At 62.9% G+C, this 16684-nt stretch overlaps 5 protein-coding genes across 5 annotated transcripts; 2 read left to right on the forward strand and 3 right to left on the reverse strand.

Moving 5' to 3' along the window:
* Nucleotides 1-50: 50 nt before the first annotated feature.
* CHLRE_06g268050v5 (uncharacterized protein) lies at nucleotides 51-1256 on the reverse strand. Its single transcript, XM_043062889.1, has one exon. The coding sequence runs from the start codon at nucleotides 1115-1117 to the stop codon at nucleotides 719-721; it is 399 nt and encodes a 132-aa protein (XP_042923595.1). The 5' UTR covers nucleotides 1118-1256; the 3' UTR covers nucleotides 51-718.
* A 120-nt stretch (nucleotides 1257-1376) lies between these two features.
* CHLRE_06g268100v5 (uncharacterized protein) lies at nucleotides 1377-2058 on the forward strand. Its single transcript, XM_001696471.2, has one exon. It carries the CDS (start codon nucleotides 1405-1407, stop codon nucleotides 1864-1866), a length of 462 nt encoding a protein of 153 aa, XP_001696523.1. The 5' UTR covers nucleotides 1377-1404; the 3' UTR covers nucleotides 1867-2058.
* Nucleotide 2059: 1 nt separating this feature from the next.
* Nucleotides 2060-9275, reverse strand: CHLRE_06g268150v5 (uncharacterized protein). The gene is made up of 20 exons (XM_001696195.2): nucleotides 8991-9275; nucleotides 8712-8789; nucleotides 8342-8454; nucleotides 7893-7984; nucleotides 7482-7555; nucleotides 7227-7293; nucleotides 6907-7002; nucleotides 6611-6690; nucleotides 6416-6474; nucleotides 6171-6296; nucleotides 5714-5920; nucleotides 5443-5575; nucleotides 5249-5350; nucleotides 4870-5031; nucleotides 4283-4369; nucleotides 3918-4097; nucleotides 3534-3781; nucleotides 3245-3389; nucleotides 2885-3061; nucleotides 2060-2681 (listed from the first exon to the last, which is right to left on the reverse strand). The coding sequence occupies exons 1-20, from the start codon at nucleotides 9045-9047 to the stop codon at nucleotides 2400-2402; spliced, it is 2565 nt and encodes an 854-aa protein (XP_001696247.2). The 5' UTR covers nucleotides 9048-9275; the 3' UTR covers nucleotides 2060-2399.
* A 155-nt stretch (nucleotides 9276-9430) lies between these two features.
* On the forward strand, nucleotides 9431-12781 carry CHLRE_06g268200v5 (uncharacterized protein). Its single transcript, XM_001696470.2, has 7 exons — nucleotides 9431-9801; nucleotides 9917-10018; nucleotides 10228-10337; nucleotides 10607-10759; nucleotides 11106-11229; nucleotides 11624-11769; nucleotides 12185-12781. Exons 1-7 carry the CDS (start codon nucleotides 9576-9578, stop codon nucleotides 12347-12349), a joined length of 1026 nt encoding a protein of 341 aa, XP_001696522.2. The 5' UTR covers nucleotides 9431-9575; the 3' UTR covers nucleotides 12350-12781.
* Nucleotides 12782-12970: 189 nt separating this feature from the next.
* Nucleotides 12971-16616, reverse strand: CHLRE_06g268228v5 (uncharacterized protein). The gene is made up of 6 exons (XM_043062890.1): nucleotides 16409-16616; nucleotides 15803-15959; nucleotides 15398-15638; nucleotides 14406-15107; nucleotides 14192-14251; nucleotides 12971-14111 (listed from the first exon to the last, which is right to left on the reverse strand). Exons 1-6 carry the CDS (start codon nucleotides 16503-16505, stop codon nucleotides 13800-13802), a joined length of 1569 nt encoding a protein of 522 aa, XP_042923596.1. The 5' UTR covers nucleotides 16506-16616; the 3' UTR covers nucleotides 12971-13799.
* Nucleotides 16617-16684: the final 68 nt, after the last annotated feature.

The following is a 16684-nucleotide window of genomic DNA, read 5'->3' on the forward strand; positions in this document are numbered from 1 at the left end:
GGGGGCTGTCGTTGGGGCGGCCATGAGTTTCAAGGCAATTAAGTGGTGTCGTACCTGGGGTACCTAAGACAACACCTGGTACCATACCATCATGTTTGTGGGCTCAAGCGGTCTGCAGGCTGGTAACATCATCCATGCACTCCAGACCAGCTGACCACTCGAAGAAGAAGCGCTGGCGCGCCGGCGTATGTCGAGGGCTGCTTCAAGTCTACACCTTTCTGCCTGGGGTCTACACTACCCGCCGAATCGAATCGCCGATCCTGGCTGCGCGGGTGACCCGGTCCAGCGAAGCGGGTTGCCGGCACGCCAAGAGTCGTGGCAGGAGGTTCCTGGACCCTGGCACGGGGACATGCACTGTTGGGGCAGACGCACAATTAGAGGCTGCCGGCGAAGAGTTTCGGATTCCTGTCCCTCCACCACATTACGCGTGGTCCCTGGCCAGCAGCCTGACAGACGCCTGCAACGCTGGCAGGTGCAGGTCAGGGAAGGTGGACTCTGTGGGCATACCTGATACCCTGCTGCACCCCAATGTGACACGTTAACCTGTGGTGCCGTGCTACAAGTACAAGGGTCTGTGCCCATCGCTGCCCTCTTGGCCCACCCGACCCCCCCCCCCCGCCCTTCAATCCCGAGTGAAAGGTGGTGTTGATAAACACCGAGTTTGGGGGAAGCAGTGTGGCAGCTGTAGCCACATGAGTACAGCGAGGCGCGAGCCCGCTTACACAGCGGCAGAGCCGTCCTCGGCCTTGCCGCCCTTGGTCTTCTTGGGCAGCAGCACGGCGTGGATGTTGGGCAGCACACCGCCCGAGGCGATGGTCACCTCGCCCAGCAGCTTGCCAAGCTCCTCATCGTTGCGAATGGCCAGCTGGATGTGGCGGGGCACAATGCGGTTCTTCTTGTTGTCGCGGGCGGCGTTGCCGGCCAGCTCCAGCACCTCAGCGGTCAGGTACTCCAGCACGGCGGCCAGGTACACAGGCGCGCCGGCACCGATGCGCTCGGCGTACTTGCCCTTCTTCAGGTAGCGCGCAATGCGGCCCACAGGGAATTGCAGGCCGGCCTTGGCGCTGCGGCTCACGGCCTTCTTGCCAGAGGTCTTGCCCTTGCCGCGACCAGCCATCGTATCGAGTTGTGGGTTCTTGGAGAACGAGATAAGAAGATTGCAGATAAGTGTTGTAAGCGTTGTAAGTTCGCCACAAGTGTCCCTCGTGTTTATATGCAGCTGGCCCAAAAGCAAAGCGGCTCGGCCTGGCCACCAGTCAACGCTAAGTGTCGGTTGGTCAAACAACCGCCATCCTCACCCTGGCCACCCGGCTTGCCCCATCGCGCCCTCAAATAGCCTTTCGCTTCCACCTCTGTTTATCCCAATACACTCAGTACCTTTGCCGCATCAACAACTCTTACAAAATGGCCCCCAAGAAGGACGAGAAGCCCGCGACCGCCGAGGCCGGCGCCGAGGCCCCTGCCAAGGCTGAGGCCAAGCCCAAGGCCGAGAAGGCCGCCAAGAAGGCCAAGAAGGAGCCCTCCAAGAAGGCTGCCAAGGAGCCCAAGGGCGACGGCGAGAAAAAGGACAAGAAGAAGAAGAAGAGTGCCGTGGAGACCTACAAGCTGTACATCTACAAGGTGCTCAAGCAGGTGCACCCCGACACCGGCATCAGCAGCAAGGCCATGTCCATCATGAACAGCTTCATCAACGACATCTTTGAGAAGGTGGCCACCGAGGCCTCCAAGCTGAGCCGCTACAACAAGAAGCCCACCGTGACCTCCCGCGAGATCCAGACCGCCGTGCGCCTGGTGCTGCCCGGCGAGCTGGCCAAGCACGCGGTGTCGGAGGGCACCAAGGCCGTGACCAAGTTCACCTCGGGCTAAATGCGCTCCGAGGCTGGACCATTCCCCTTCTACCCTCTTACAACAAACTCGGTGTTTCTCAACACCACCTTGACACGGAGCAGGGGTGGGTTGGCGGGTTGTGGGTGAGTTTGCGTGTAGCCCTTGCAGGCCGGGGCATGATTCAAGGGTGGGGCCTAGCAAGGGGCCTAGGGACAGTTGAAGAGGTAGCCACCGTGCATATCGTTTACAGCTGCAACCTCCTTCGCCAGGTGGTGCCGACTGGGATGCCTGTCGTAGAGTTGACTGCGCGCCCCTGAACCGCCTGGAAGCAGCTCCGCCGCGGAGGCGTCCGCCATAAACCCGACACAAGTCATCTACAAGTCATCTATGACCGCCGCCTACCTAATGCCACAAACAAAACCCTGGCTAACCCTGGAATTCAAAACACCATGGGCACAGCATACATCCTGCGTCGCCAGCCTACCCCCAGTCCCTGCTCTAATACTGCCAGGGAACATCCCCCGGCCTCTCACTGCCAGCCTTTACCACGCCACCCCTGCCCCCCACCACTCTCATGCAAACACCGCATCCTCCAGCGTGATGAGCTTGTGCACCTGCCGCACCAGATGCAGCTTGGGTCCCAGGATGCGCTCCAGCTCGCGCTGCGTGCCGCCGCCACCAACACCAACACCACCAGCAGCAGCACCGCCCCCGCTGCCGCCGCCAGTGCTGCTGCCGGCGGCGCCCTCGCCGTCCGCCTCCTCCGCCGCCTGCATGTCCCGCAGGCAGCGGTAGGCGGCGAGGAAGGCGGCGCCGCCCAGCTGCCCCTCCAGGTCAATACGCAGCTGCTCCACCTGCGGGACCACATGGGTGTATGGTGCATGCAAATCAGGAAGTCAGCTTTGTCAACTGGAGTGAGTGCATAACGACAGCATAAGGGACGTTGGCACAGCGCAGTTACACGTGACCGACTGCATAAGGCATGTTGCGAATCAAGCCGAAGCGCGCTTGGTGTTCTCCCCAAAGTACAGCCCCACGCCGACATCTCACGACCCGCCTTAAGCGCGTTGGCTGCCGCCTGCGCGGCGCCGCCGGGTCGCCCCGTGCCGCCCTCATCCTCGTCCGCTGTCGCCGCGCTGGAGGGCCGAGCAGAGGCGTGCCCGCCGCCGCCCTCGTCGTCATCTCCCTCGAGAACCGTGTGGATCTGCGCCAACACCTCCAGCACGCCCGCCGCCTGCAATGGTTGTTTAAGACAAGGTTCCATGGCCTCTCCATGTCAGCTGGCAGCAAACCATGCATGTCGGTGCACGCCATCCATCTGTCCCTCGCGCACTGCGTCTCTTGCTGGCCATACCAGCAGCTTAGATAACACACAACGACAGTTGACCCCACGTTCGGGGACCTTGCGAGTCCGCACCTGCTGCCCAGCCTCGTCATCCTCTTCCGTGTTGCCGGCACCCGCGTCCGATTCTGCCGCCGCCGTGTCGGCAGCGCTGCCAACCGCGCCCGACCCGAACGGTGTGAAGATCTGAACTTCCGGGAACTCACCCTTGGGCTTGTGCCTGCGAGCAAGAACACACCGTTAAGGCGTGGAGTCGTGGACACTTGACATTTGTGAAGCAGGCACAGCGAGGACCGGACGCAGGCTGCAGTAAGCGAGGCAGAGAGAGGCGCGGCATGCGCCGTGCGCCCAACTTGATACCCACCGCAGCTTCCAAGGCGGATCCGCAGCTGGCTTTTGCGCGCCGCGGCCCGACGGCCCTGCGCCTTCGCTGTCACTGCCGGCCGCCGCCGCAGCACGAGCACGCGGCGCCTTGGCGGCAGGGGTGGGCGACTGCCGCCCTGCCACCGGCGCGCCGTGCGCGGGCGAGCGGTGGCGCAGGTGTGCCGGCGAGGCCTTGGACACGGGCGTGGAGGAGGACGGCTGGTCCGCTGTGAAGTCCACCACGAGCACCTGCGCATGCACAACGCGGGGCCAAAGCACGCATGGCGAGGGCGCGTTGATGCAGCAGCAAACGCGTCATGCACACACGTGGCGTACATGGGAACGCCACAGTTGCTCCGGTACTCCACAATAACGCAGCCCTTACCTGACCGGAGCTTGTCTCGCCGGCACCGCTTGCGCCGCCTCCTGACGCCAGCCGCGCAGCGAACTGCGCCCCCAGCTCGCTGAGCTGCTCCTTGTTGATGCGCGCCCGCGCCGCCTTCACCTGCTCCTTGTGCGCCGACATGTGCTGGGCAGCCTCGTCCAGCTCGCGCTTGCGGGCCTCCTGCACATTTTGGCGAGATGCCAACAATTAATGCACAAGCGTTGAACGCTACAATAGGCCCACCAACAACGAACACGACAATGAGCACAGTGCGTTGCTCTGTGTCGGCTCCTACGCCCGAAATCCCATGCACTGTTGCATCCAAGTCGCCCTACTGCTACTGCGGCGCCCGCCCCACGACCCACCTCGCGCTGCTTAATTGCCACAGCCAGCGCCGCAGCCTTGCGCGCCTTGGCCGCCATCTCGGCCTTCTGCTCCGCAAGGTTCCGCTCCTGTGCGTGTGCGTGTGTGTGTATGTGTGTTAAGAAAACAACAAAAGGAAGCCCGCCATGTGTGTGTATGTATGTGTGTGTGTGTGTGTGTGTGTGGCAGTGCGTGTGTGTGTGTGTTTGTGTGTGTGTGTGTGTTTGTGTGTGTGTGTGTGTGTGTGTGTGTGTGTGTGTGTGTGTGTGGCAGTGCGTGTGTGTGTGTGTGTTTGTGTGTGTGTGTGTGTTTGTGTGTGTGTGTGTGTGTGTGTGTGTGTGTGTGTGTGTGTGTGTGTGTGTGTGCGTGTATGTGTGTGTGTATATGCATGTGCATGTGTGCGTGTGTGTGTATGCATGTGCATGTGCATATGCATGTGTGTGTATATGTGTGTTACGCCGGGTTGTTCGTGCCCAACCGGCTGCCAACGCAATGCCCAATGCCCAATGGCGGCGGCACAGGCCCAAGCATCGTCTGTAGGCGCCAGCGCCACACGCGAAGACCAGCCGCGCGCATGCCTGGCACTCACGATGTCTTTCTGCCTCGCCGCGGCCCGGCCGCGCACCGCCACCGCTGCCTCGTGGTTGCGGCGCGCCGCCGCCGCCGCCTTCTGCTCGCGCGCCGCGGCGTTGGCCTTGCGCTGCGCCTCCAGCTCCGCGTCCCGCTGCAGCTTCAGCTCAGCTAGCTTGGCCTGCCAGTCATGTGGATGTGGAGCGATACGGAAGTGCAGGGCTTTCAGTTGATGCAAAGCAGGCGCCAACGCCATGGCCAAAGGGGCAATGGCTTGCAATGGCTTGCAACCAAGCAACCAAGCAAAGCGGCGACTGCTGATGAGTTGAGCTTTGACCGCTCAGTGCTATCCACTTGAACTTTGTGGCAAGGAGTATGTAAAGGTGATCATGGCGCACCTTGGCAGCTGTGTTCTGACTGACGCCGCCTCCGCCCACGGCCGCAGAAGGTAGCGTGGCGTCCATGGCACCGGCAGCCGCCTCGGCGCCAACCCCACCGGCCTGCACACGCAGAGAACACGCCAGCTTTGTTAAACACGCTGCAACGGACCTTTCTAGTCATACCACCTCAACATGCCGCCCCCGCCCCGCACCTTTTGCGCCGCTAGCGCTCCTGCCAGCTCCGCCAGCTTGTCCTGCTGCTGCCGCACCCAGCCGCTCTCAACCAGCTTCTGACCAGCCGCGCGCCGGCCGCCGGCAGGCGCCGCCGGCGGCTTGTTGGGCGAGCTGAATAAATGGAAAGACACACACGGTCACAGTCTGTGTCCTGCTTCCAGCAACCCGCCCCGCAGCAAGCAGGACCACGCCTGCAGTATCCTATCACTGCCTGTGCTGCCTGCCCACATGCCAAGCAAGGCGCCCCACCTGCCGTCCGCGGGTGTGGACACGCCGGTCTCGGCCTCGCTGACCTCCCGCGAGCTCCCACGCTCCATGTCACCGCCTGAGCCGCCCGGAGCAGGCGACACAGGCGCCCCCGAGCTGGCGGGCGTGAGGGCGCCAGCTGTGGAGGGCGCGCGAGGCGGCCGCGCAGCACCGGGCCGCGTTGCCCGACTGGGCGGTGATGGCTTGGGCCTGCAGCGCAGCGCAACAGGGGACATCGTGGCGGCGGCAACGGGGTTGGTTCAGCGTGGCGCTCGCTGTTGCGGCTGGGGACACTCCACATACGTTTCATCGGGTGTGCAATGGGCATGGCATGACATGCCTCACGTGGAGTGGCAGTGATGACACATGCAAGTTGTGCAGGCAGCCAGCCCACGGCCCCTGGGTTCGGTTTAGTTTGGGCTGGTATCTACACACACCCCTGACAGCCACGTGCGCCCACCTGACATTGGCTGCCACCAGCTCCGCCAGACCCAGAGCCGCTGCGGCCGCCGCCGCGCCGTCCTCGCCCTCGCCCAGCGCCTCGCCGCCGGCACCCACACCCAGTGCCATAACGTGGGCGGCGTACCTGCGGCGACAGCCGGCAGCAGCGGGCATCCATAGTTGTTAGTACAAATCAGGTTACATATGCGAACACACACACACACACAAAAGAATTGGAACACGTGCGGTCAGAGCACGACGCACCGCTCAACGTGCTGACGCACAAAGTCGCTCTTCAGAATGGCGTCCGCGCTCGGCCGGTCCTGTTGCGGCAGGAGGGAAACGGTTGGTCGGGCAAGCTGGCCTCAATTCAACGCGCTGCAGTGCCCCGTGTCACACCCCGCAAAACACATGCCCGCCCCAATCCCGCCGCCTCCTCCTCGTCCGCCTCCTTCCTACCTTGGGGTTCTGCTTGAGCATGGACTCGATTAGGCCGCGCAGGGGGGTGGAGTACCGGGTCGGCACCGGCGGGTACTTGCCTGAGCGACACGCACAGGAACGAGCGGCAGAAACTGAGCCCTTCAGCCCGCTTCAACGGCACTCCACCCAAACTTCTATCACTATGCGTCCCCCGGGTCATCACAGGAACTCATATACCGCCTAAGTAAGGCAAGGCCGAACCGGGCCGGGCCGGGCCGGGTCAGGCCGGGGCGAGCAAAGCCGGGCCGCCGAGCCCCCTCCGTTCCCGCTCACACCTCTCAAGATCTTGACCACCAGCGCGGGCAGGCTCTGGCCGTCGAAGGCCCGGCGCAGCGTCGCCAGCTCGTACAACACACACCCTAGCGACCAGACTGCGTGATCAGGGTAGACACACAGCCGCCCATGCAAGGCGAGGCCGCATGTTAATACCGTAGTAGACAGTAGCAGGCGCTTGCAGTGCAGTGGCAGACAGTGGACCATGCGCGGTGTGCATGGGGGCAGCGCATCCCGCCTCAGGCCGCAAGATGCGAAGCACAACAGGCGCTCGGGACATGCCTGAGTGCATCGTGTACGTTTTCATGTACCGCGCCCTCACCGTCGCTCTTGCGGTTGTACGGCCGGTCCTCACAGATCTCTGGAGACAGGTAGTACGGCGACCCGATCTGTGGGAGTTTGACCGGGAGGCCGGCGCACACCACCCCTATGCGTTGATACTTCTGTCGTTGCTCGGCGTGAAGGCCCACAGACTGCATGCCTTTAGGCTGCGGACCTCATGCACTCATGGTCAATGTGTACCCAACCCGCAACCGTCTCCCCAGCCCCATCCCCTGCCCCTGCCATCCGCACGTACCACGGTCCTCGCCAGCTCGGTGTCGCTGTTGAGCACCCGCGCAATGCCGAAGTCCCCCAGCTTGAGCAGGTTGCCTGGGGCGAGCGTGTGTGAGGGCGACTTCACACGGCGAAACCCGCGGTGTGCAACCGGTGTGTTGGGCTGGGTTGCACATACCACCCAAACTAAACCAAACCAATCTGTGTTGGGATGGGCACCAAGCCTACGGAACCTGTCCTGCGGACCCTGCGCCCAGTTGCCGTATTCAACGCACTTGGCCTCACAAGCGGCGCCGGCAACAGCGTCCCGCAACACCGCCCGCCAAACACCGGCCCCGTAACACAGCCCTCCGCTCTCTGCCCTCCGCTCTCCTCCGCCCTCTGCCATGAAGCGGCGGCGGCGCCATACACGCGGGAGCTCTGCGGCGCTCACCCTCCGCGATGAAGATGTTCTGCGACTTGAGGTCGCGGTGCAGCACGTTGCGGCCGTGCACGTGGTACAGCGCCAACACAATCTGTACGAACCTGGTGGGCGGTGACAACATGGGTCGTATGTGGCGGCGCGCGTGCGGTGACGCGCACGTGTTATAGAGGCGGCAGTCAGGAAGGGGCGTATGCGCTGCGGTGTCTCCATCATATCATGGATATTATGCCCGTGTCCCCCTTCTCAGTAAGTCTCTCAAGCCACAACTTCCAGCACCGCTCTGTTCCACCCTCACCGATGTACCTTGATGCATCGCAGTGTACCCCCAACTGCCCCTTGCCACCGCGCTCCCCCTTCCCCAGGATCCCTCGCCTTGCTGCCTACCGCGCAGCCCCACAGCCCACAGGCCCCGGAACCCCCCGCCCTGCACCCCCATCCCAGTCTCACCCCCCACCCACCAGAACATGATCTCATCCTCGCTGTACGGCTTCTTCTCCGCCTGCCGCCGCTGAATAGCCGCCGCCAGGTCGCCGCCGTTGGCATACTCCATGACAATGTTCAACACGCCGCTCTGCTCCAGGCAGACAGATAAACAGACAGGTAGGCGAGGTTCAGCTTTACATGAGAAGCGAAGTTGGAGGGGAGAGGAAGAAGTTTGGGTGCGGAGGGGCGGAGGGGTACGCATCTGGGCACATGCAGGCTGCAGGCGTGTCTGCCAAGCAAAGCTAGCCCGTGCCCATGTCACTAACGGCAAATCCGCATTGTGCGCCTGCCATTTGCTCCCGGCCTCACGCCGTAGCAATCGAGCTTCCTGGAATATCAGCCTACCTCCAGTACACACTCATAGTAATGCACAATGTTGACGTGATTGAACTGCGCCAGCACCTTGGCCTCCGTGAGCGTGTCCTGCAGGGTCACCCGCCGACAAACCCCAGCGTGTCGGCACGGTTTCCCGACACGCGCGTCGCCCCCGGACGCGGGTTGCCCAATCCTCTGCTCCAATTTGCTTTGATACCCATAGGCTGCGAAACTCCGGCACGCCGCGGGTGTATGCGGCTTAACGCAAACGAACATTCCGCTTCTCACGCCCGCTCCCTGCAAACTTACCGCGCGTGCTTTGTCGTCCATTTCAAACAAACGAATTTGCTTGCAAACGACCTGCATTCCGTCCTCCAGGCGCGTCGCCAGAACTGCTTGGCCGTAAGAACCCGAGCCAATCTCCCTTTGGAGCTCATATCGATCGCCTAATGTTCCTTCCTTAATATTTAATGTCGGATCCGCACCCGCGACGAGCTCCTTGATACCGGCATTTGCAAAACTGCCCCACTGCAGCGCCATGGTAACCCGGCTACATGTGTTGCCAAGGGTCTGTGAGGTGTTCCCAAGGACGGGTGGCAGGGGGGGACAACAGACTGGGGTGCAGGGGCAGCAACAGATAGATACGCCTTGGGCAAGGCATTGACGGGCCGCATGCGCCATACCCCATGCAGGTGCACACGCATATGCAGGCTCTTGGTTTACCAGGCCCTCATAACCCCGTGTTTACACGTGCTCTGTATACAGCATGCTGCTGACTACATGTGCACCTAGCAGAGACGTTTGAGCACCATAGACTCCCTAACGACACTTGGCACGCAACACCTCTGCTGAAGCTCCTTTTCCTTAAACCCCAGCGCAACCCCTCCGCCAGTGATGGCCCTTCAGGGCCTGGTTGGGCGGAGCCCAGCTTCAGCACTGCATCGACGTCAGCTGTCGCCAGCACTGCTGCGGAGCGCAAGCTGCCGGCCGACGTGCTTGCCACACCAGCATCGGCAGGAGCCCCCCAGGGCAGCCAATTCGACGCTAGATGCTATCCAGCCTGAGCCCGATGACAAGGAGCTTCGTGAGGTGCTGCTCGTTGAGGCAGCTGGCACGCCAAGTGAGCGGCGCGACGGAGCATGAGCGTCGGATGCACGCAACGCCTGTCAACGCGTCTTGACTCTCTTTGGTTTTCCATGGGCTCATTACATTTGCTATATTGTGATTGCATTTAGGTATCCTGAAGAAGCTGCACGATGCGAAAGCACCGAAATGGCTCTTCCGGACGGTCGCCTGTATGGTGCTAGGCGGGCAAGTGGTGCTCCGAATCTTCAAGGGTAAGACGCAATACGTCCGAGGGGGAGGTCGCTGGCCTCCGGGTCGTCGGCACATACCCGGCCGGTCTTTCTCTGCGTGCGCACTCTACCCCGCCGCCTGAGGGCCTCGCGGCCCTCGCCGTGCCGCCTCTTTGCCGCGCCAAACACCACGCCTGTGCGTCAACCCACATCCCTGATGCGCGCGCTGGGACGCCCACCCGCCGCGACAGGCAACATCCATTGGAAGAACACGGCGGAGCAGCTGCGGCTGGTGGGGCCGGCGTCGCTGGGCGTGTCGCTGCTGACGGCGGGCTTTGTGGGTATGGTGTTCACCATCCAGGTGGGTGGGAGTCAACAATACGGGTGAGGATTCTCAAGTGGATGGGAGCTTACAAGGGCCAAATCCGAAGTGCGGGTGTGGGATCAGCCTAAAACCCTAAATCCCTCAGCACCGCCACTAGTTTCCACAGGCATGCACAAGTGTGTGCACTGGCGCCATACGCATACGCCTGCTCCACTCGTGTAAACATCCACCACCACCACGTATTGCTCCTGCGCCACACACGTTGCTCCTGCGCCACACACGCATCGCTCCTGCCACGCCCGCAGTTTGTTCGTGAGTTCGCCAAGCTGGGCCTGACGCGCTCGGTGGGCGGTGTGCTGGCGCTGGCGCTGTCCCGCGAGCTGACGCCGGTGGTGACCGCCATCATCCTGGCGGGCCGCGTGGGGTCGGCCTTTGCGGCGGAGCTGGGGACCATGCAGGTGGGGGCGGGAGGGAGGGAGGGAGGGAGGGAGGGAGGGAGGGAGGGAGGGAGGGAGGCAGGCAGGCAGGCGCCTGCCATGGGCGGGGCGTAGTCATGCGGCCTGGGTGGCATGAGTAGCATATGGCTGAGTGAGTGCTGGTGCTTGGGCAGAGGGGGGAAGTTGCGGCGCGAGGTGGGCGGCTGGACCATGCACTCCGGGGCTAGACCGGCCGCCCTTGCTGGGCGCCCATGCAACCATGCCGCATGCACACGTTCTTGCAGAAATCGTCGCTGTCAATGGTGCTTCTTGATGCTTACAAATACGGCATACATAACCACATCTACGCATTGTCATGGCTGCACAGGTGTCGGAGCAGATGGACAGCCTGCGGGTGCTGTACACGGACCCGGTGGACTACCTGGTCACGCCGCGCGTGCTGGCCAGCATGATCGCGGGGCCCATCCTCAACGTGCTGTGCTTCCTCATGGGTGCGCGGCGGCGTGTGGGAGAGGGATTGGGGAGGGGGAGGCGCGCGGGTGCGGGGCGGCGCGGTTGGCTGGCTGGGCTGGGGTGGGCTGGCCTGGGTGGGTGGGACGACGTGTGGGGCTGTGCGGAGCCGTGGGTGTATGCGGTTGCAGCGCATGCCACTACCGGTACACAAACCACACACCCACATACGACACATGAGGACATGCCCACGCGGCGCAGTCTGCACGCACGGTGTTGATCCCTATGAGAGTTCTCTAGAAACACACACACACACACACACACACATGTGGCCGTAACTCTGCATCGCATACACTGTCCTACGCGTAATGTTTTCCTTGTGCTCTTTAACACACACACACACATACATGTGTACACAATTACACGCGCACGCAGGCATGGGCGCTGCCGTGTTCCTGGCCGACATCGTGTACAACGTGCCCGCCAACGTCATCGTGGACAGCGCCCGCCGCGCGCTGACCTCCTACGACGTCATGACCAGCATGGTCAAGAGCTGGGTGTTCGGCACGGTGGTGGCCACGGTGAGGGGTGGGGGGGTAAGGGGTGGGGGGCTGCGCTGAGGAGTTGAGGCGGCGGGGCTGCAGGGCTGGGGAAGGGAGGAGGGGGAGCGCGGGTCGGAAGTCATGGACTGTGTGGAGGTGAGAGGCGAGATGCGGTGAAGGCGGCATGCCAGGAAAGGAACCATGACCGTTGACCTGACGCGGCCGGCCCGTGTACCCCAACTTGTGCGCATCTGCTCCTGTATGTGCCCTGCCCACACACACCACACGCACCGTGCACACGCACGCCACGCGCCAGCTTTAAACGTCTTCCACTGCCACCTGCACACATACCGCAAATACGGTACACACATGACACACGCCAGAGCTTACCCTTGCCCCGTGCGCTTCCCCATGTGCTTTCTCCCAACCCATGCACGGCACATGTACGCCACAGATCAGCTGCGCCTGGGGCTTCACCACCAGCGGCGGCGCCAAGGGCGTGGGCGAGTCCACCACCAGTGCCGTGGTCATCTCGCTGGTCACCATCTTCATAGCGGACTTCTTCCTGTCCCTCGTGTTCTTCCAAGGACAGGGAGACGCGCTCAAGCAGCTCAAATAAAGCAGGCTGGGTGGCGTTTGCATTGGTGTGCGGCGGGCTGTGGTTTGCGCAGGCGGGCTGGGTTGGGATGCGAGGAAGGGCCGGTGGCACGGGGGCACGGCGGGCAAGGGGATTGGAGGGGTAAGGGTGTCGAGGACGCATAGCGCGCACGTAGCGTAGTCGTTGGACTGCCGAAGTCATGGAGACAGGAAGAGAACGGTGGCTACGGGGGCAGTCAGGCGGCGTGATGGATCAGGAGGAGGGGGGCCAGTAGGCTCTCGACGACTGCTGACGGCGTTTACATCCGGTGTACATGCAGGGTTGCTGCTTAAGACTCGGCACTAGATGAACCGTGCCGCGGTGTGGATGTGGCACTCGGTCGAGTTGGAGCAGGCGGCTTCGGCCGGTGGAGTGTACGGGTGCTCGCCAGGTGCTATGTAATCCTTATGACGGCATGACATGCTTCCAGGGCCTCAGTCTACCTGTGACGCCGGCCGGAGTTCCGTGGGCGTTCACGCACCGCAGTATCCTGTGTGGCGGGCACTGGCTTGGGCAACTGGCTGTGGCGCTGGGCAGGCGCTAACATGGTGGTGCCGCCAAGGGGGTGGGGTGGGGTGGGGTGGGGTGGGGTGGGGTGGGGGTTAAGTTGCCAGACTCGACCCCCCAAAATTCGTGGTAGTCCCCTACGGCCCGACAACTGACAACCGTCGAGCGAAACCACCTCAAAAGGGGTGCTCTTCCCTGGCTCTACTTTCCATTTGCTGCTGAATCGGTGTCAATGTATTCTCTTGCCAGGCTAAATCGCGCTGAGCCATTCAGGGCCTTCCACACGACTTGGACACGCGGTTCCAGTGGCAGGGCCACCCCACCCGGCGCGAGGACAACATTTCACGCTCGGTCGTGTCCATGCACACACATTATGAGCCAGCAGCGTATTACCAGCGCATGCTCCCGCGAATCAGCTTGGGGGCCCTGGCATCCTAGTGCACTGTGCACCCGTGCCGACAAGCCTTGAATGGAGGAGGAGCGCGGCGGCACCGCCTGAGAAGCGGCACCGGCGCGCAGGGGGAGACCTGCCCATGTCTGGCTTGCGGTCTTTGCTGGCCAGCATAGCATAGCATGTAAGCATGTACTCTACTCGTATCACCGCCTCCAGCCTTCCACCGCTGCAAACCCTGTTGCTCAACTCCAGCCTTCCACCGCTGCAAACCCTGTTGCTCAAACTCAACTAACGTGCTGCGCTTCTTCATTACGGATCCAGGGTCCAGCCGGCGCTCTCCACGCCTCTACGTTTCTCCGCAATCCAATGCCGTCATGCATGGTGAACAATCACAGCGTGAAGTGTGCACTGCTTTGTGTTGTGTCAAATGGCATGAATGCTAGAATGCTATGCACGTGCACGAAGAATGACTGCTATTGAGAGCATGAACGGCAGCAGGCTACCCGGCGGCCCTGAACGTTATGAACCTGCCTATCTGTCTGCCTGCTTTCCTACTAGCCGCCTGTTGCCCAGCAGCAATGCCAGCTGGGCCACCTCCATCTCTTGCTCCCGCGGCGTGCCATCCAGCCGAGAGCCGCCGAAGTCCAACAGCACGCAACGCAGCACCTCGCCTACCTGTGCCTCCTCCTGCTGCGCCGCCTGCTGGCCCACGCCTTCGCCGCTGCTTCCTCCACCGCCGCCTCCCGACGACGAATTCACCACCAGCAGGATATTCTCCAGCCGGATGTCACCGTGGCAGGTGCTGGAGCACGGACGCCTGTCGGGCAGCTTCTCAAGCCTGCGCTGCCTGGTGATGGAGCTGGTGGAGGGCAGCCGGCGCCTGTCCGACGTCCGCTCCGAGCGGTGGATGGCCGCTGCCGGACCCGGTCGCGAGCGCGGCTGTCGCTGCTCTGCGCGAGGCGCACAAGGCCGTCCCGGGCTTTCTGCATGCCACACATGTCAGCACGTACACAGCACGGCGAAAACACGTCATGCGCGGCACAGCCAGTCCAGTCACTCCACCCGAAGTCCCCCAGGCCCCCCAGGCCCCAGGCCTCCCAGACCCCATGCCGACAGCCACCTGCAGCTCATACTCACTCGGGGCACCCAGTAGCCTTGCAGCTGTGACAGCGCCCGGTAGGCCCCGACCTCCCGCGCATACGCGGTCGCCTGCACGGGCTCCCAGCAGCAGTATGCCTTGATCGCCACGCGCTGCCAGCAGGTGCCGCCGGCAGCGCCGCCGCGTAAGCAGAATTCGCCAACAAAGACGGTACCGTCACGGCCATGGGACAGCACAGCATCAAACAGCAGCTGCGCCACCGCCGCCTGCTCCGGCGCCGCCGCCGTGGCAGGTCCGCTGGCTGGGCCGCTGCCGCCACTGCTTTCTCCTGCTGCTGCAGGCGCTCCGCCGCCAGCATCTGCATCTGCTTCAGCAGCCCGTGGCAGCGGCGGCCCACATGAGCGCTTGGCCTGCAGGTCCAACGACGTCACGTCTTGCGCGCCATCGCCAGGCAATACCCTGCCGCCGCCACTGCCGCCGCCATTGCTACACCGCCGCCGCTTCTGCTGCAGCCGCTGTGGCGGAGCCGGGTACTCCGCCGACAATGCAAATTGGAGCGCCTGCTGCTGCAGCCACGACAGCGCGCGCAGCAACGTGACGGAACCGGCGTCGGTGGCCAGGAACGGCCGCGACACGTACATGCGGCGCCGGTTCCAGGCCGGCACGTGCACCAGCCAGGCGGCGCCCCAGCATGTGAGCACGCCGTGGCACAGGCCCAGCGCGAGTAGCTTTGTGAACACCTTTACAACACGCGGGCAAGGTAGGAGCGAAGAAGTGCGCACGTAAGAGATTGCGGATGCAGAGATACATGGCGGGGCAATGCAAGCGAGTTTTTCTCAAGCTCGCAAGTAGCACTATTGCCAGCATGTCCTCAATCGTACAAGTGCGCATGCATGCACGTGGTATGTACGAGGTAAACCAATATCAAGGGCAGGTGTCTACAGATATCTAGCTAGCAGGCCTCACATTATTGACGAGTGTTGCGGAACTAATGCGTACGCAGACCAGAGCGGAAGGCGGAGTGGCTCACAATGCTGACCTTTGCAAGCATGGGCTGCACCCGTTGCCCATGCGTCGGAAGCCCTCGCATCTCGAGCTTGTACGACTCCACCAGGTCCACAGGCTCGCCCTCCGGAGGCGCGCCTGGTGTCACCACCATGAGCGCGGCAAGGTGCTTGACCTCAACCAGCAGCGCCGGCCGACTGGGCTCCCGGCCGCCCCTCCGCAGCACGAGCACCAGGTCAGGCCGGAGCCTCGTGCTGCTGTTGCTGCTGTCATGGGTAGAGCCAGCATCGCCACCGCCTTCTCCCGCAGCACCAGCAGCGGTGCCGACGCTGGCACCGCCCGCCCCCGCAGCGCCGGCGCCGCCCGCCGTTCCCACGGCGCCGGCAGCCGCTGAAGACTGCTCCTCCTCTTCCTCGACAAGACAACTCGCTCCTGCTCCCAGATTGCGTGCCAGCCCGGCTGCAGGTGCGAGCTGCGCTGCGCCAGGTGCTCCAGCACCCGCTTGCAGATGTAGCCACTGAACGCTGTCTGCACGGCTGCTTCACTCGTGAGCGTCGCGACGTCTTCCTCACCGAGGGGATAGCGTCCTGTGCGAGTTGGTTGTAACAAGGCGTAAAGGTACGCTGGGTCCAGAGGAGTTGTACTGTACGAGCATAGGTGATACGCCTTCAAGCGACTGGGGCCGCACGCGTGTACGCGCGGCCCGCCGCCGCACGCCGGCACACACAGCCCAACCACACAACGCGCACACATGCCTGCAAGCAACTGGAAACGACCAATCAAACTTCAATGTAAATCATTGGTACAGCAGCCATGTACGGAAGCAATGGCACGTACACCAGCCACCCCGTCGGTAACGCACCACCCCTGCAAACAACTAAGGGGCGTTTCCATGCCCGCCGCAGGCACGCATCCACAGCACGCACCCGCGGCCTGCCCAAAAGCAAGCAAACGCACAAACGTTTGACGTTGGCGTCAAACTCGCCCTCCCGCGGGTGCTTCGCGATGGCGGCTTCAAGAGTCTCACGGCCCTCACCGCCAACCCCATCATGGTTGTCATCGTCGTCCGCGGGGTCCCCTTGCGCGAACCGCCAGCACAGCACGTTGTCAGGCAACGCATAGCCCGTCGGCATTCTGGTGGTCGCACTGGGTGCCCCGTGTACTGGCGCTCCTGGTGGGTGCGCGAGCATCGCCACCAGGTCTGCAACGGCACGCAAACACGTAAGCAACTGCTGGGTCAACACGTGTGCTTTCCAACACTGCGGAGAAATAAGTGCGGATTCAACTGACGAACAGGTAGAAGTGCCGCCGG

Source organism: Chlamydomonas reinhardtii, chromosome 6 (genome assembly GCF_000002595.2).
Source record: "Chlamydomonas reinhardtii strain CC-503 cw92 mt+ chromosome 6, whole genome shotgun sequence".
Lineage (NCBI taxonomy): Eukaryota > Viridiplantae > Chlorophyta > Chlorophyceae > Chlamydomonadales > Chlamydomonadaceae > Chlamydomonas > Chlamydomonas reinhardtii.

Excerpts from the sequence above, each read along its gene's own strand:
- CHLRE_06g268050v5 (XM_043062889.1), bottom strand. The coding sequence starts at position 1,117 with ATGGCTGGTCGCGGCAAGGGCAAGACCTCTGGCAAGAAGGCCGTGAGC.
- CHLRE_06g268100v5 (XM_001696471.2), top strand. The coding sequence starts at position 1,405 with ATGGCCCCCAAGAAGGACGAGAAGCCCGCGACCGCCGAGGCCGGCGCC.
- CHLRE_06g268150v5 (XM_001696195.2), bottom strand. The coding sequence starts at position 9,047 with ATGCAGGTCGTTTGCAAGCAAATTCGTTTGTTTGAAATGGACGACAAA. Across the intron at positions 6,297-6,415 it reads GTGCGTCAGCACGTTGAGCG|GTACGCCGCCCACGTTATGG; the intron begins GTGCGTCGTGCT and ends CTGTCGCCGCAG. Across the intron at positions 5,351-5,442 it reads GAGCGCTAGCGGCGCAAAAG|GCCGGTGGGGTTGGCGCCGA; the intron begins GTGCGGGGCGGG and ends CTGCGTGTGCAG.
- CHLRE_06g268200v5 (XM_001696470.2), top strand. The coding sequence starts at position 9,576 with ATGGCCCTTCAGGGCCTGGTTGGGCGGAGCCCAGCTTCAGCACTGCAT. Across the intron at positions 10,338-10,606 it reads GTATGGTGTTCACCATCCAG|TTTGTTCGTGAGTTCGCCAA; the intron begins GTGGGTGGGAGT and ends CCACGCCCGCAG. Across the intron at positions 11,230-11,623 it reads CGTGCTGTGCTTCCTCATGG|GCATGGGCGCTGCCGTGTTC; the intron begins GTGCGCGGCGGC and ends ACGCGCACGCAG.
- CHLRE_06g268228v5 (XM_043062890.1), bottom strand. The coding sequence starts at position 16,505 with ATGCCGACGGGCTATGCGTTGCCTGACAACGTGCTGTGCTGGCGGTTC. Across the intron at positions 15,639-15,802 it reads CACGCAATCTGGGAGCAGGA|CAGCAACAGCAGCACGAGGC; the intron begins GCGAGTTGTCTT and ends TACCCATGACAG. Across the intron at positions 14,252-14,405 it reads AAGGCTACTGGGTGCCCCGA|AAAGCCCGGGACGGCCTTGT; the intron begins GTGAGTATGAGC and ends TGTGGCATGCAG.